The 19,109-nt window shown below is 36.3% G+C and overlaps 1 protein-coding gene across 1 annotated transcript in view; it reads left to right on the forward strand.

Moving 5' to 3' along the window:
- LOC123551107 (transaldolase-like) overlaps positions 1 to 15,017 on the forward strand; it is a 28,071-nt gene extending 13,054 nt beyond the window's left edge. The window contains exons 6-9 of the mRNA XM_053540593.1: positions 2,234 to 2,348; positions 3,773 to 3,902; positions 5,607 to 5,674; positions 12,388 to 15,017. Coding sequence (XP_053396568.1) covers positions 2,234 to 2,348; positions 3,773 to 3,902; positions 5,607 to 5,674; positions 12,388 to 12,548 — 474 coding nt within the window. The 3' untranslated portion in view covers positions 12,549 to 15,017. The remainder of the gene's footprint in view (positions 1 to 2,233; positions 2,349 to 3,772; positions 3,903 to 5,606; positions 5,675 to 12,387) is intronic.
- Positions 15,018 to 19,109: the final 4,092 nt, after the last annotated feature.

The raw sequence follows: 19,109 nt of genomic DNA on the forward strand, positions 1-19,109 counted from the left end.
CACATTTGGCTTGTGGGGGAGGCTATATAGCAGTTAGTTTTGTCGCATCAAGTTGCATCCTTTCCCGTCCCGAAATTTATATCTCAGTTATTACTAAATGGATTAGATTCAAACTTAAAATAGATGTTCCACTAGTGACCTTATCACCCACATCATGTGACACAAGGTCATAACTCTGACACCAATTTTTCATGAATTATGCCCCCCTTTTACTTAGAATTTAAGGTTAATTTTGATGCATTTTCACTATATCTCAGTTATTACTAAATGGATTTGATTCAAACTTAAAACAGATGTTCCACCTTATCACCCACATCATGTGACACAAGGGGCATAACTCTGACACCAATTTTTCATGAATTATGCCCCCTTTTACTTAGAGTTTAAGGTTAATTTTGATGCATTTTCACTATACCTTAGTTATTACGAAATACATTTGTTTCAAATGTGAAGTAGTTGTTCCACATCATCACCCACATCATATGACACAAGGTGCATAACTCTGACACCAATTTTTCCTGAATTATGCCCCATTTTACTTAGAATTTAAGGTTAATTTTGATGCATTTTCACTATACCTCAGTTATTACTAAATGGATTTGATTCAAACTTAAAATAGATGTTCCACCTTATCACCCACATCATGTGACACAAGGTGCATAACTCTGACACCAATTTTTCATGAATTATGCCCCATTTTACTTAGAATTTAAGGTTAATTTTGATGCATTTTCACTATACCTTAGTTATTTCGAAATGCATTTGTTTCAAACTTGAAGTAGTTGTTCCACACCATCACCAACATTATATGACATAAGGTGCATAACTCTTGCACCAATATTTCCTGAATTATGCCCCATTTTTGCTTAGAATTATACTTATATAGTGTTTTGATACACTTTATCTGTACCTCTCTTATTATTTGATATTTTTTAACACAGACTCAAGCTATTGTGCAATATTCATCCATCATTGGAGTCATTAAACACTCCAGTGACAGTTCTTGACAGATTGAAATGTTTTTGGTACACAGGTGTAACAGCATAAAATACAGGTAAAGTTCGACTTTGGCTACAGACCACTAATTTTATAAGTAGTTATGGCCCCTTTCCAACTTAAAATTTGTCAAACTCATGGTTGCCAGACAATAACTCGCGAAAGGCTCGACAGATTTAGATAAATTTTGGTACACAGGTGTAACATAATAAAATACAGGTCAAGTTCTATTTAAATTGCACCTTCTTGTGGTCATGTCTTTCTTATGGTTGTCATTCTTCTGTGACAAGACCGTATTGTGGGGGTATTCGTCACTCCTGTGACAGTTCAAGTTGTCAAAGTTTGTAGCTTACATGAACTCTGCTTTTTTCGTAAAATTTCCAATTTTTTCCTACTTTTCTATTTTTTGCCACATTTACTCCTATTTTTCTCCTACTTTTTTGTAATGGCTGTCTGGAAAGCCTGTGTATTGTGTTCAAACAAATGACAAATGGCATTAGGTGTATTGTGTTCAGATGACAAATAACCTTAGATGTATCATGTTCAGAGAAATGACCTTAGATGTATCGTGTTCAGACAAATGACAAATGACCTTAGATGTATCATGTTCAGACAAATGACAAATGGCATTAGGTATATCATGTTAAGACAATGTCATTAGATGTATTGTGTTCAGATGACAAATAACCTTAAATGTATCGTGTTCAGACAAATGTCAAATGACCTTAGATGTATCGTTTTCAGACAAATGACCTTAGATGTATCATGTTCAGACAAATGACAAAGGACATTAGGTGTATCATGTTAAGACAAAATTAATGGCATTAAATGTATTTGTGTTCAAATGACAAATAACCTTAGACATAGTATGCTGAGATGACAGATGGCCCTGGATGTATTGTTTTGAGATGAAAACAACCTTAGATGTTTTGTGGTCAAATGACAAACAGCTTTAGACATACTGATTCAGATGACAAATGATCTTAGATGTAATTTACACCTTGACCAAGATTCAAACCAGATTTGGTGTGCTCTAACAGTGAACCATACCTTCATAAGTCAGTACAGTTAATAAAAGTTATTTGTATTCTGCTCACTTGAGGGAAGCTATCATTGACTTGCTGAGAGCAGATTAGCTCTGACGAGAAACAACCAGTTTACAGCTGAAGTGACACTTTTTATGTAATGGCAGAGTTCTTTTGAAAATGGTATCACAGATCATATTTTCTTCATTTAGGCTGTAGCATGTGCAGAAGCAGGAGTGACCTTGATCTCACCTTTTGTTGGTCGTATCTTTGACTGGTATGTTCAGAACACAGGTCAGAAAGAATTTGACTACCTTGATGATCCAGGTAAATTACTAGGGTTTGCATAATGTCTTTCTTAGCTTTTTCCACTAAAAGTAGAGAGGGGATGAGATGTCCTGTATTTGCCGAAATATTTCTATAAGACATAAAGAAAATGATAAAGTCCAAAATTTGTATTATTTTGGTAGAAAATTCACAGAATTTGTTTTAAGTTACAAAGAAACAGACTTTGAAATTTTAAAAAGTGACCAAGACTAATGGAAATTGAACCTCCTGCTTTTAAAGAAAAAAAAATTCAGATCCACTTCTGTCTTAATTTGCAGTTTATTTCAATTAATAATTCAAATTTTTAATGTCTCATAGATTTTTAACTTGCCAGGATAACCTTGTTTTACATTAGATATATTTTATATGTTATCAGCTTATTTAGCAGTTTAAGTTTTAGCCTGATTCGTTCCTTTTCTTCCTCTTATGTGAGATTATAGAATAATCTTATAATATTTTGCACCTTTTTACAGTTACGACGGTACAATAACATATGCAAGTCTGTTTGCAAATACTAGCTCAAATAAATTATGAGCTACAAATGAATGAAATAGATTGGCAAGACTGCCTCCGCAAGACACAAAATAGCACATCAAGTTGAAGAGTATTATTCAACCTTTAGCTTTCTGGCGGCAAGTGATTTTGCCTTTGCGAACAGTGCAGACCATGATCAGCCTGCACGGATGTGCAGCTGATCTTGGTCTGCATTGGTCGCTATTCAGTCAGTAAATTTTCAGTAAACACCCCTTTGAATAATAAGTGGTACTGCCCAAACTGAATGATGGACCAGTCCATTTTAGAAATATAGCAGGGTAAAGGTTAATTTACAATGTTGCATAGTTACTAAAATAGCTGGTCAAACAGGCCACTTAGAATGAGCAATTTTTACATTGAAAAATTGTCTATGAAACTATTGTTATTATATGACTCCTTTATAAATTGCCGGTCCATTGCTATTGACCAGTTTGTAGTTAACACTAAATTTTGCTGTGTTAAAAGTAAAAAATTGAGAAAAAAATTGAATTTCATTTCTGTTGTCATGTAAATTAAACATTTATTTGAATGGCTTGCTGGCCAATAATCAAAACTATAAACCCTCAGTCCTTTGGACCTCGGGCAATAGATTTTACTATTGATTATAGCAAGGTATTAAAGAAGTGTATAATATTGCACATTTACTAGAATGGACCATAATCTTACACATACACCTCTAGTGCATAACACGTCACAGCTGAAAAGGGGTGTAATTGAATGCTGCAACCTGCAGTTTCAATTTTTCTTCTATTTCCTTCTAGTTGTTTGTTTCCAGTAAAAAATGGCTTCCAATTTGTCGTTAACAATATGTGTTTGGAACGTCCATTAGTCTATAAATTGTTAAGACAAGTTCTCCATGTTTCATTTAACATTTATATTCTTTCCTTCAGGAGTGAAGAGTGTTACTCGCATTTATAACTACTACAAGAAATTTGGTCATGAAACAGTTGTCATGGGAGCCTCATTCCGAAACACCAATCAAATCAAAGGTCTTGTGGGATGTGATCTACTCACAATTTCGTAAGTTAAAATATATTCATTAAAATCTTCTCTATATTTAGAAGTCAAACTTTGCCTTAGTACTTGGAGGGAAACTTGTTACAAACGTATGAAAATTAACTCAGCGCTCCAGATAAGATTCGTATAAGCGTAAATTACACCTTGAAATAATGCATAATTATACGCATGTATGGTAATTTTTATGCGTATAAAAGCGTAATTGGAATTACAGAAATGCTCGCAATTACTTTATACTAGCCTAAACAAAAACTGAATGGTCCGGATGCATCATGTAACAGAACATATGTGTGAGCATGCACCTTGCAGCCTCGCGAATATTCCCATTCTGTTCACATATAGTGACCGTGCGGTAGTGTATTTTTAAAGTCGGTTAAAATTGTCAAAAAATTGCTGTGTGCAGAAAACAATAAAATGTCATTTTCAAAGAGTTTAAAAGTAAACAAACACTCTACACATATTTAACCCTTAGACTGCTGGCGGCAAATATTTCTGCCTTTGCGACCAGTGCAGACCAAGATCAGCCTGCACTTCCATGCAGTCTGATCATGGTCTGCACTGTTCGCTATTCAGTCAACAAATTATCAGCGAACACCCCTTTGAATGATAAGTGGTATTGCCATATTGAATGATGGACCAGTCCATTTTAGAAATATAGCAGGGTAAAGGTTAAAACCAACAGAAAATGATCTCCCAAACATCGTTCTTCTTCTGGCTCTGGGAACCTTCAAAAGTCTACTATAGGTAGGCATTGTGGATCATTGCTAAGGGTGATCCTTTAAATGTAGAACCAGTGGCAGAGTACCACCTAAAACCAGCCACTCATCAGTGGGTAATACCTTGACTGCTGAATTTCAAATTAACTTCAAACAAGCCTACGGGTGTTATCGCAATAAATGTTATAAAATTGATTTCTGGGATTTTCTCATGAACAGAAATTTTTCTCATTCGCAAGAATTATGATGAGTAGATACTCATTGGCCTAAAAAGTTATCTGGAGCCCTTTTAACTGTAGATATTGTAGCCATTAACAATGAAGTAAAGGTATGGAATAAACATTTACATTTATTAATAGCAGAGTGTAAACATAACATGTCTAGTAACAACTTTGTGTTATGATTAGGCTTGGTTTAGGTCAATAGTATCTGTCTTACTGTTTCGTTATATTATATAATGAAGAAATTTGAAACAAAATAACTTAAGGCTTCAAATGAATTTGATTCTAGCAGAAAAATGTTGTTTTTTTTTTAGTGATTCTAAATAAACCTGTCACATTTATACTTGATTTTTTGTCCAAAATGACTTGACCCTCATTGCTATGAGTCAGAGGTCTTCTGGCACAAGGAATGTAGAACTTTATAATATATGAGGAAGCCATCCAGACCTACAGAAGGCTGATGTTTCTACCCATGTGCCAATGTGTGCCTGAAATAATTCCTGGAGTGGCACCTCTGGTCTTCCTTCACTATTGACACTTTTCAAAAAGTCAGTGGGAATGCTGGCATGGTGTCATTAGACAATGCTTGTTAAGTGAAAACACCAGCTTACTGACACATTGAGGTACCAGTCATGTTCTGTTTAGTTCTGTATAGAAGAGATTTATCATTTAGACAGAATAGAATTTACCTTTTGAAAGGTTTTGTGAGATATACTGGCTAAAGTTAGGTATCAGCATTTTATGATATATCTTATTGTTTCTATTTTCAGACCTTCACTGCTGGATAAGTTATCCAAATCAACTGAGGAGTTTAGTGAACAGCTAAATGCAAAAGCAGGTAAATTGTCTGTTAGATAATTATAGTCATTGTTTAAATAAAGAAATGCTTTTTTACAAGTAAATAGCCTGCTTTTTAACTACAGTTTCTTATGTAAAAGAATGGATCTGGTAGCACCATTACTTTGTAGGCGTGATTTAAGTCTTTCCGTAACATGGAATACCGTACTTGATGCCCAAGGTGTCAAATATCCAGGAGGCAGATAGTGTTTGAACTATTTGTCTGTTGGTCAGTCTATCTATCTGTTATACTGTTTTTTGTACACAACTCCTCTAGTTTCTAAGTTTCTATCTGACTCAAATGAAGAGTTCCGTTTAAGCCGGTGCTAGGGGGCGTGAGAGGTGCTGCACATTTCATTACCTCTCATGAACAGACTCGATAAAACCGAGTCTGCTATTATTCTTCTTGGTTGCATTCTTTGCTTCCAAAAGATCTTTTTACAGATTTTATTATTGGTATACATCATGAACATGAGGGGGGCATGTCCATATTAATTGGAGTTTCATATTCTGTAATATTTTCTTGAGATACAGCTTTTTGGGACTTCAAACTATTACAAATACATTTGTACCTCATGTACTTATCTCCAATTGTTTTCATCTAGTTCAACTGAAACTCAGTGCATGTCATCAATATCAAATGGACATGTTTTATGTCAATTTTTTTTTTTATATTTCAACAGCATTTTTTCATCCTGTGGTTAATTTGTGTCAAAGTCGATGACACTTTGCATACATCATCAGAAGAAAATGGCATATGCATATTATCAGAAATTTCATTTTTGATATATTTTTAGCTCACCTGAGCAGGTGAGCTTTTGTGACAGCTCAATGTCCGTCGTGTGTTGTCCGTTGTCCGTCGTGTGTCTGTCAACATTCTCTAAAAAAATCTTCTTCTTGAAAACCACTGGGCAGAATTATTACACCAAACTTCACAGGAATGATCCTTGGGTGGCCCGCTTTCAAAGTTGTTCAAAGAATTGAATTCCATGCAGAACTCTGGTTGCCGTGGCAACCGAATGGAAAAACTTAAAAAATCTTCTTGTCCAAACCGCAAGGCATAGAGCCTTGATATTTGGCATGTGACATCATCTAGTGGTCCTCTATGAAGAGTGGGGTCTCAAGTTTTACATAGACTTATATAGTAAAAAAACTTTAAAAATCTTCTTGTCTGAAACTGCAAAGGCCTAGGCTTTTGATATTTGGTTTGTTGCATTGCCTTGTGGTCCTCTACCAAAAATATTCAAATTATGCCCCTGGGGTGAAAAGAGGCTCTGCCTCAGGGGTCTCAAGTTTTACATAGACTTAATACATAGGAAAAAACTTCACAGGAATGATCCTTGGGTGGCCCGCTTTCAAAGTTGTTCAAAGAATTGAATTCCATGCAGAACTCTGGTTGCCATGGCAACCGAACGGAAAAACTTAAAAATTCTTCTTGTCCAAACCGCAAGGCATAGAGCCTTGATATTTGGCATGTGACATCATCTAGTGGTTCTCTATGAAGAGTGGGGTCTCAAGTTTTACTTAGACTTATATAGTAAAAAAACTTTAAAAATCTTCTTGCCTGAAACTGCAAGGCATAGGCTTTTGATATTTGGTATGTTGCTTTGCCTAGTGTTCCTCTACCAAAATTGTGCAAATTATGCCCCTGGGTGAAAAGAGGCCCTGCCCTGGGGGGTCCCAAATTTAACATAGACTTCTATAGGAAAAAAAAAATCTTCTTGTCTGAAAGTTCAAGGCCAAGGCCTTTGATATTTGGTATGTAGCATTGCCTAGTGGAACAAGATTGTTCAAATTATGCCCCTTGGGTGAAAAGAGGCCCCGCACTGGGGTCACTAAGGTCTTGTTAAATACTTCAAAAATTATCAGATCATATTTCCTAGACTGTTTAATTATAATTACCTGATGACCCCAAGTGATTAGGGGTCACTTGACTGTGACCTTGACCTACTTTCTCGTTTTTTACAATACAGTCTTGAAATTTGAATGAAATGTACAGTTTTGCACACCGATTTTAAAACTTACTTTCATTGACTATGAATGTGACCTACTGACCTACTTTCTAATATACGCCCGTTTGAAAAACGGGACGTATTATGGGAACACCCCTGGTGGGCGGATGGGCGGTTGGTTGGGCGGGCGGCGTCCACAGACCTTGTCCGGAGCATATCTTCTACATGCATGGAGGGATTTTGATGAAACTTGGCACAGTTGTTCACCATCATGAGACGGAGTGTCATGCGCAAGAACCAGGTCCCTAGGTCTAAGGTCAAGGTCACACTTTGAGGTCAAAGGTCAAATTCAAGAATGACTTTGTCCGGAGCATATCTTCTTCATGTATGGAGGGATTTTGATGAAAGTTGGCACAATTGTTCATCATCATGAGACGGAGTGTCATGCGCAAAAACCTGGTCCCTAGGTCTAAGGTCAAGGTCACACTTAGAGGTCAAAAGATACAAGAATGAAAAATTCAAGAATGACTTTGTCCGGAGCATATCTTCTTCATGCATGGAATGATTTTGATGTAGCTTGGCACAGTTGTTCACCATAATGAGAAGGAGTGTCATGCGCAAGAACCAGGTTCCTAGGTCTAAGGTCAAGGTCACACTTAGAGGTCAAAGGATACAAGAATGAAAACTTTGTCCGGAGCATATCTTCTTCATGCATGAAAGGACTTTGATGTAGCTTGGCAAAATTGTTCACCATCATGAGACGGAGTGTCATGCGCAAGAACCAGGTCCCTAGGGGTAAGGTCAAGGTCACACTTAGAGGTCAAAGGATACAAGAATGAAAACTTTGTCCGGAGCATTTCTTCTTCATGCATTGAGGGATTTTGATACAACTTGGCACAAATGTTCACAAGCATGAGACGGAGTGTCATGCGCAAGAACCAGGTCCCTCGATCTAAGGTCAAGGTCACACTTAAAGGTCAAAGGTCAGATACAAGAATGACTTTGTCCGGAGCATTTCTTCTTCATGCATGGAGGGATTTTGATGTAACTTGGCACAATTGTACACCATCATGAGACGGAGTGTCATGCACTGGTCCCTTCTTTTGAATTACTTCCCTTTGCTGTTACTATAAATAGCTTATATTGTAACTTTTTCATTACAAGTCGTAGGGAAAAATCGAGACCACTTTTCTGTAGTACAACATGCATGTTACATCCAATTCTGAGGTGTATTTTGAGCTATCTCTACCTGGTAAGGATTTTTGTGTGGACTTGTAATTTTTTTTTTTCGATTTTTTTTTTTTTTTTTTTTTTTTTTTTTCTCTTTAAAGATTAACTTCCCTTAGTTGTTACTATAAATAACTTACATTGTAACTTTTTTATAATTGACCGTAGGAAAAACCAAGACCACTTTTCTGTGGTACAACATTGATGTTACTTTCAAATTTTGGGTGTATTTTAAGGTATCTCTACCTGGTAAGGATTTTTTTTGTGGACTTAGAAAAATAAAAGAATTACAATAATTTCTAAAAAAAACAACATTGTAAACAACTAGAAAATTAAAATTCCATTTGCAAATACAGGTGCTAGTGTAAACAAATTTGCTGTGACGGGCGTATATTGTGACATTCTGCTCCCTTGTTTTAGCATCAGTTTGCCATTTTAAACATGTGGCTCATATTACTCAGGTGAGCAATTCAGGGTCATCATGACCCACTTGTTTTCAAGAGTTCTACCCCATTTTTAGCTCACCTGTCACGAAGTGACAAGGTGAGCTATTGTGACTGCTCGATGTCCGTCGTCAGTCGTGCGTCAACAATTTCTAAAAAAACTTCTTGAAAACCACTGGGCAGAATTACACCAAACTTCACAGGAATGATCCTTGGGTGGCCCCCTTTCAAAATTGTTCAAAGAATTGAATTCCATGCAGAACTCTGGTTGCCATGGCAACGGAAAGGAAAAACTTAAAAAATCTTCTTGTCCAAAACCACAGGGCCTAGGGCTTTGCTATCTGGTGTGTAGCATCATCTAGTGGTCCTCTACCAAAATTGTTCAAATTATCCCCCAGGGTCAAATATGGCCCCGCCCCGGGGGTCACATGGTTTATATAGACTTATATAGGGAAAACTTTGAAAATCTTCTTGTACAAAACCACATGGCCTAGGGCTTTGATATTTGGTATGTAGCATCATCTAGTGGTCCTCTACCAAGATTATTCAAATTATCCCCCTAGGGTCAAATATGGCCCCTCCCCGGGGGTCCCAAATTTTACATAGACTTATATAGGAAAAAAAGTTTAAAAATCTTCTTGTCTGAAACAACAACACTTAGACCTTTGATATTTGGTTTGTTGCATTGTCTTATGGTCCTTAACCAAAATTGGGTGAAAAAAGGCCCTGCCCTTGGGGTCCCAAGTTTTATATAGACTTATATAGGAAAAAGCTTTAAAAATCTTCTTGTCTGAAACCATTCAACCTAGGCTTTTGATATTTGGTATGATGCATTGTCTAGTACTCCTTTACCACAATTATTCAAATTATGCCCCTGGGGTTAAAAGAGGCCCCGCCCTGGGGTCACTTAGTTATTATGTGAGTTATATAGGAAAAATACATAAAAAATCATCTGATCCTATTTCAAAGACTGTTTAATTATAATTACCTGATGACCCCAAGTAATATGATGTCACTTGACTGTGACCTTGACCTACTGGCTTACTTTCCTGTTTTTTATACTACAGCCTTGAAATTTTGATGACATACACAGTTTTGCACACAAATCGTAAAACTGAATTTCATTGACCATGAATGTGACCTACTGACTTTCTTAATATTTTATCATCAGTTTGACATTTGAAACATGTAGCTCATATCACTCAGGTGAGCGATCCAGGGTCATCATGACCCTGTTGTTAAACTTTACAATATTACAACTGTATTTGTATCTTGTGTACTCAACTCAAGTTCAAAAAGAAACTTGACATACCTCATCAGCATAACTGTAACATGTGCATATTATCAGGACTTTCATGTCTGATTTCTTTTTCAAGAGTGATGACCTTTTTTTAACCTTAAAGTAAAACTGCATGTGTATCTTGTGTACTCAACTTCTGCTGCAGCTTCCATCCAGTTCAGATAAAAATAGGTATTCATTATCAACATCAGTCAAATACATATATTGTCAGGAATTTTGTGTTTATGATTTTTAGCTCAACTGAGCCAAAGGCTCATGGTGAGCTTTTGTGACGCTCAATGTACGTCGTGTCGTGCGTCGTGTGACCGTCAACATTTTCTAAAAAAATCTTCTCCTTGAAAACTACTGGGCAGAATTTCACCAAACTTCACAGGAATGATCCTTGGGTGGTCCCCTTTCAAAGTTATTCAAAGAATTTAATTCCATGCAGAACTCTGGTTGCCATGGCAACCGAAAGGAAAAACTTAAAAAATCTTCTTGTCCAAAACTGCAAGACGTAGAGCCTTGATATTTGGCATGTGACATCATCTTATGGTCCTCTATCAAGATTGTTCAAATTGTGCCCCTGGGGAGAAAAGGGGCCCCGCCCCGGGGGTCACAAGTTTTACATAGACTTATATAGGAAGAAACTTTAAAAATCTTCTTGTCTAAAACCACAAGACCTAGACCTTTGATATTTGGTATATAGCATTGCCTTGTGGTCCTCTACCAAAATTGTTCAAATTATTACCCTGGGGTAAAAAGAGACCCGGCCCCGGGGGGCCTCAAGTTTTACATAGACTTATATAGGAAAAAAACTATAAAAATCTTCTTGTCTGGAACTACAAGACCTAGGCCTTTGATATTTTGTATTTAGCAGTGCCTTGTGGTCCTCTATGAAGGTTTTTCAAATTGTGCCCCTGGGGTGAAAAGAGGCCCCGCATCGGGGGTCCCAAGTTTAACATAGACTTATATAGGAGAAAACTTTAAAAATCTTCTTGTCTGAAACTGCAAGGCCTAGGCTTTTGATATTTGCTGTGTTGCATTGCCTTGTGGTCCTCTACCAAAATTGTTCAAGTTATTACCCTGGGGTGAAAAGAGGCCCTACCCCGGGGGTCTCAAGTTTAACATAGACTTATATAGGGAAAAAAATAAAAATCTTCTTGTCTGAAAGTTCAAGGCCTAGGCCTTTGATATTTGGTATGTATCATTGCCTTGTGAACCTCTAACAGGATTGATCAAATTATGCCCCTGGGGTGAAAAGAGGCCCCACCCTGGTGGTCACTTGTTATATGAGTTATATAGGAAAAAATACTTAAAAAATTATCAGATCATATTTCCTAGACTGTTTAATTATATTTACCTGATGTACCAAAGTGATTACATGTCACCTTACTGTAACCTTGACCTCATGACCTACTTTCTTGTTTTTTGAGATACAGCCTTGAAATTTGGATGACATGTACAGTTTTGCATACCGATCTTAAGACTGACTTTCAGTTACCATGAACATGACCTGCTGACCTACTTTCTAATATCTTAGCGTCAGTTTGCCATTTATTTTTAAAGCTTTAGCTAGGAAATTTGTTCAAGCAAACAACTCTACTCAGGTGAGCGATATAGGGCCATCATGGCCCTCTTGCTTGAGGTAGTACCTTTTTTGACTTTTCGATATTACTCTATCAAGCATTTTCAAGGGGCATTTGTCATTCAGTGCAGGTGTATACTTACAGTGTACAATTATAAAAGTGATTTAAGATACTTCCCACCTGGTATTTAAGCAATGTTTAATGTAAGAATATTCTGTTTCCAGCAAAGAAGTTAGATATTGATCGTGTGGAGGTCAATGAGAAGATTTTCCGATGGGAGATGAACGAGGACACAATGGCAAACGACAAACTTTCTGACGGAATTCGAAGATTTGCTGCTGATGCTGTTAAACTGGAAACCTTGTTAAAAACATATCTTCAATAAAATAATACAAATAGACTTTAAAGTTTGAATCAACAAACTTCTGAGGGAGTGCACAGCAGCATTTTCATCTCCCTGCCAAAATCATGGGATATATTGATTGATATTTCATCAGTTGTCTTTCATTTATTTCAAAAACATTTTACAAATTTCTGTCAAGTTTTGCAACCATAGATTTTACTAAATATATGACTAAAATGTTGTTCACTTTGAAGCTAGCAATAGGCATGAACTTTTGGTATTGTGTTTTTTTTGTGTGTGATAAATTAAAAAGTTTAATTTTACATGGCTTGGTTACTGCATTAACTTAATAGCAATGGTAGAAAAAAATGGTCCCATTCTGTCAAGAGAGTCTCACCTTTTGTATTCATTAGATTTTCTTTGTAAATATGTTTGCGTATTAAATGGGTTCTTTTTATATTAAAACCTCAATGACAAATTAATATATAGAAAATGTGAAATGGTGCTCTTTGTAAAAGTAATGATAAAAACATAGATGTTTTTGTTCCTTATTTGAAATACTGGTAGCCTGTTATACTTTAAATGTCAAGTGCAGATAAGATTTGTAAGCTTGAAAACATTGTTATTTGAGCCGTGCCATGAGAAAACCAACATAGTGGGTTTGCGACCAGCATGGATCCAGACCAGCCTGCGCATCTGCGCAGTCTGGTCAGGATCCATGCTGTTCGCTTTCAAAGCCTATTGCAATTAAAGAAATCTTTAGCGAACAGCATGGATCCTGACCAGACTGCGCGGATGCGCAGGCTGGTCTGGATCCATGCTGGTCGCAAAGCCACTATGTTGGTTTTCCCATGGCACGGCTCATTTACTAATTTTCATTTAAATAGATGCAGCCATTCAACTGGTATGTTTTTCCTTCACATATACCGGTCACTATATTTAAGAGCATTTTGCTGTACGCAACAACGTGGCTGTTTCATTGTACCCTCTGCCATATTCCATTGCATGTAAAAATCAGACAGCTTATAGATATAATCCTGCAATTATTGTCCTAGGTTTCATTTTCAGCTGGATGCAGTGCATCTTGTAATTTCTTTTATCTTAATAGTTCACTGAAGAAAGGATAAAACTAAAGTGTTTCATTGTTAATTGATGCTTGATTTAAGTTTTGCATTAGTTTTGGGTCATATGTTTTACTTAAAGGAATTCATTAATTTTCTTAAAATATGAATGTCCTGATATCAGACTGTAAGACTGTTTTGGAATTTTGAAAGGTTTTACTTGTTATCTATCACAGGTTGAATTTTTGTTAGCAGTTGTACACAGATAATTCAGATATTTAATTAGTTAGGTTTTTTATTCATTGATCAGGAATACTTGACAAATTGAATTTCAGCTTTAATGATACAGTTGTATGTTGTTATTGGCGGTCTATATTCTTACAAGTGTATCACATTCCTTGTCGATATGCCTGACTTCGAGCTGGAATGAGAATTTCTTGTTTGTTATTGTTGAATTATGTCTACCACTACACCACTACACTGTAGTGGGAGACATATTGATTTACTCCTGTCTGTCTGTCTGTCCATCCGTGTGTCCGTCTGTCACAAATCTTGTCCACACTCTAAGTTGAACATTTCTCATACGATCTTCACCAAACTTGAAAAAATGTGTTTGCCAATAAGTCCTCGGCCAAGTTCGATAACTAGCCAAATCAGCCCAGGCATTTCGGAATTATGGCCTTTGAATTACCAAATATTGCTAAATATCGCTTCCAGTATCGACACTTTAAGTCATTAGTAAATCTTGTCCGCACTCTAAGGTTGAACATTTCTCATGCGATCTTCACCAAACTTGAACAGAATGTGTTTGCCAATAGGTCCTCAGCCAAATTCGATAACTAGCCAATTAAGCCCAGGTACTTCGGAATTATGGTCCTTGAATTACCAAAAATTGCTAAAAAACGCTGCCAGTATCCGCACTCTAAGTCATTGGTGCATGGTTTACTCAGATACATAGCTATTCAGATGATTAGGCAGTTGTGGGAGACATGCGCTTTTCTTAAAAGCAGCTCTAGTTTCTGCATGGATTAGTACATGTATATATAAAATTTAAAGTGCTATTTTGCAACGAAAATCTCAGTTTTATTTTTCATTTTGAAGAAAAAAGGCAGGAAGGTTTTAATCTTTACAAACAAATTATTTGCTTGATGAAATGAAGTGAGAGTTATTTTTGATCAGTATATATTTTTGCTTTGTTCAGCTTGACTTGGTACAATTTCAGGTCTTTGTAGTTGATTGTGCTAATGTTTCAACCAATTAGGTTTGTTATAAATGAATTTAGGTCAAGATTTAGGAAATTCTTTGTTACTAGTTTACGATATAATACAAATGTATATGCAAATTATGAGTTAATCAGAGAATATATTATATACTATTAGTATAATTTTTTGTGATTTCTTTATTTGATTATCTTTTTCTGAAGGATATTAAACTTTTCTATGAAATTTTATTTTTCTGCTTTTCTGTTTGTCCCATAAAGTTACATTGGTGTAAATAGATATTATCCCATACCCTGCTAAATTTCTACAATGAACTTGTCCATCTTTCAATTTGGACAATACCAGTCACTTTTAAAAGGAGTGCTTACCAAAAAGATACTGATTGAATGGTGAACAGTGCCGGTCTTGGTCAGACTGCATGGATGTGCAGTTTGATCACGATCTACACTGGTTGCAAAGGCAAAATCAATCATGTCCAGCATGATAAAAGGTTATGTCCAGAGGTAACTAGCCTATATTGCTCAAAGTTACTAGGCAATTCACAAGGCTGTGAGCTACAGCTGACTAGGCAGGATACTTGTAAATAGTTTTCTTGTCACAGACCTCTAAGAAAAAGTAGTTCATATTTTGAGGTATGATTTACTACAATGAATTTAAGATACCTTCTGACTAAAGCGGCTAACTTAGAGTGCTGCCTTAACCCAGCATGATCTTAAGGGGTTACTGATAGAGCCTGAACACTTGATTTGTCTGTACCTCTGTGATTACAGCAGGTTTGAAAATTCTCATTTCATACCTTGATACAATTGAGAATGATGTGAAACCTGAATTTTTATACCTGTTTGGTGCTGTAAAACCCAAATCAGATCAAATGAATGTCAGATTTCAGCAGTATATCATTTATGTAACAGTGGTATGTTTACTAACTAGTGTTGCTGGATTCAGTACTGACTGACTTGTTGTTTACTTAAGCTGACATTTAGATAAGTGGTGCTGGCTCACTGTTAGCAATTTCAACGGAATGATAACAATGTTAAACATATATACCACATAATGTTAAAAAACATAAAATGCACATAATATGTTATTGGATGCATAAAGTGAACAAAATTTGTTATTTGATGAATGATTTATTATAAATAATGTGTGGAATTATACCTCATTTTCCAACTTTTCCACGGCAGTTTGATAAGATCAAGGGGATATATATGTATAGATTGTGGCGACTTTGTAATGTTATTCTTAATTGTCGTAAAATTAGTTTATGCTAATTTGTTTAAGCTCGATTGTGATGAAAGCTTCAAGCTTATTGGAACCACCCTAGTAAAAATTAGAACTTTATAGTTGAACATTTCCCCTTTACAGTTTTAGTTTTTTAGCTCACCTGTCACATAGTGACAAGGTGAGCTTTTGTGATCACCCTTCGTCCGTGGTCTGTGCGTGCGTGCGTCAACAATTTCTTGTCTGCACGATGGTGATTTTATTTATGATTTTATTTTAACCAAACTTGCACACAACTTGTATCACCATAAGGTCTCGGTTCCTTTCTTGAACTGGCCAAATCCCATAATGGGTTCCAGAGTTATGGCCCCTGAAAGGGCCAAAATTAGCTATTTTGACCTTGTCTGCACAATAGCAGCTTTATTTATGATTTGATTTTTACCAAACTGGCACACAACTTGTATCACCATAAGATCTTGGTTCCTTTCTTGAACTGGCCAGATTCCTTTATGGGTTCCAGAGTTATGGCCCCTGAAAGGGCCAGAATTAGCTATTTTGACATTTTCTGCACAATAGTAGCTTCATTTATGATTTGATTTTAACCAAACTTGCACACAACTTGTATCACCATAAGATCTTGATTCCTTCCTTGAACTGGCGAGATTCCTTAATGGGTTCCAGAGTGATGGCCCCTGAAAGGGCCAAAATTAGCTATTTTGACCTTGTCTGCCCAATAGCAGCTTCATTTATGATTTGAATTTAATCAAACTTGCACAAAACTTGTGTCACCATAAGATCTCGGTTCCTTTCTTGAACTGGCTAGATCCCTTAATGGGTTCCAGAGTTATGGCCCCAGAAAGGGCCAAAATTAACTATTTTGGCCTTGTCTGCACAATAGCAGCTTCATTTATGATTTGATTTTAAGGGGACGCATACTTTGAAATTAGAAAAAAGTGGGTGGGGTATTATAAAATTTACCTGCAAAAAAGTACAAGGTTTTGGTAAATGAAATGAATACTGTTTCAACTGTTATAAGTACACAAAGGATTGCTCACTAAAATAAAAATGAGAAAAACTGAAACAAGAAAGTTTTTGTTGAATTACATAAGACTTCTTATGTACATTCAAAGTCAACAATTAAGACTTTTTGGTGTGAAAATAATAGTGCTTCACTTTGTCCAAACATTTATCAATGTCCTACAGATTCTAATTTAAAGAAAGAATGTGAAATAAGTTCACTGTCTTGCTTTTCATTTGGCATATGTGAGCTAAAACACATTATTTAGTTTGTTTACAAAGTAGTGCATAAGAAAAGATACGATGGTCAAGGAATGCCACATTACAAAACTAAAAGAGTATATTCCCCTTAATACATTAAACATTTAAGGCCTAGAAATGTTGCCATTATTAATTTTTAACTTGGTATTCATGAACTGCAATGCACTTAAATATCAAAACACATTCAACAAACTTTTGAAAATGTACTGTCTTAAAAATCCCTAAAATAAGTTATGAAATTTGGTTGAGAGGTCCAATCAATGTGTATTTGTGCAAAAGCAACATTCTAATCTTGTTCACAAAAGTTACTAATACACAGCAGGAATGTCAATGATCAAAACTGGACGAATATACAGTTATCCTCACTTTAATGTCATTTATAATTTGTCCTTGAATTCTCCACCATACTTTTCATAACTCTGTTTGCATGAATTGCACGAGAATGCTGTCATTCACGTAAAAAAATGGGGTCAAATAAGTTGTAAATGCAATATCATGTAAACGTAGATAATGGATTATGCAGTTCAAGATAAACTTTATCTCATAACGTAACGAACATGTATAAAGTTGTAACAACAACTTTACTTACACTGATTAAAGTAGCAGTCGGTTTATAAGTGACTTTATTGATTCATTTTGTGTTTTGTTATTGTTGTCAAAAGTATAACCGAAGTGCCTCACAACTGAAGCGGAAACCAGTTTGATGCGCAAAGTAGTCCACTGTAAGTAATATTTTTTGACAAATGTCCACAGAAATTAATAATTTTCTAATAGTAAAGACGAATATGTGAATAGGATTCATTATTCGATAAGAAATTATAATCATCGACATGTTTTTTTAAAAATCATCCACGTGCTGACACCTAAGTTGTCTCCCGTTGTTTATTAGAGTTACCTTTCGTCCGGCGCAGTAATACATTTGCAGTGAATCGCCGAGAAGTCGTGGGAAAATTAAAAACCATGTAAACAAACTAAAATTAACCACCTTTTCAAGATGAATTTCAAGTGATCGACATTATGCATTTAACCCGCCTGACCTGTGTAGCATCTTAGATATCTGTTCTAAGGTATTCATTGTGTAGAATGTCGTGTTACGCCCTTGCAATGCTAATCCCACTCTGATTTTTTTGTTTACATTTTTTATCAATGAGAAATACGGCGTCCATCCCGAGATGAACTGACGTGGCGTTAAATTTTTACACGTTTAAGCACACCTGGTGTGTTAGAAAGAAAATCTCATCCCTTCAACATTATTTGGAACACTGTTATTGTAAAAAACCTGTTTTTTATGCCCCCGAAGGGAGGCATATAGTTTTTGAACCGTCTGTCAGTCTGTCGGTCTGTCAGTCTGTCGGTCTGTCAGTCTGTCAGTCTGTCCGCAATTTTCCTGTCCGGTCCATATCTTTGTCATCGATGGATGGATTTTCAAATAACTTGGCATGAATGTGTACCACAGTAAGACAACGTGTCGCGCGCAAGACCCAGGTCCGTAGCTCAAAGGTCAAGGTCACACTTAGACATTAAAGGATAGTGCATTGATGGGCGTGTCCGGTCCATATCTTTGTCATCGATGGATGGATTTTCAAATAACTTGGCATGAATGTGTACCACAGTAAGACGACTTGTCGTGCGCAAGACCCAGGTCCGTAGCTCAAAGGTCAAGGTCACACTTAGACATTAAAGGATAGTGCATTGATGGGCGTGTCCGGTCCATATCTTTGTCATCGATGGATGGATTTTCAAATAACTTGGCATGAATGTGTACCACAGTAAGACGACGTGTCGCCCGCAAGACCCAGGTCCGTAGCTCAAAGGTCAAGGTC

The sequence above is a fragment of the Mercenaria mercenaria genome, chromosome 4, assembly GCF_021730395.1.
Source record: "Mercenaria mercenaria strain notata chromosome 4, MADL_Memer_1, whole genome shotgun sequence".
Lineage (NCBI taxonomy): Eukaryota > Metazoa > Mollusca > Bivalvia > Venerida > Veneridae > Mercenaria > Mercenaria mercenaria.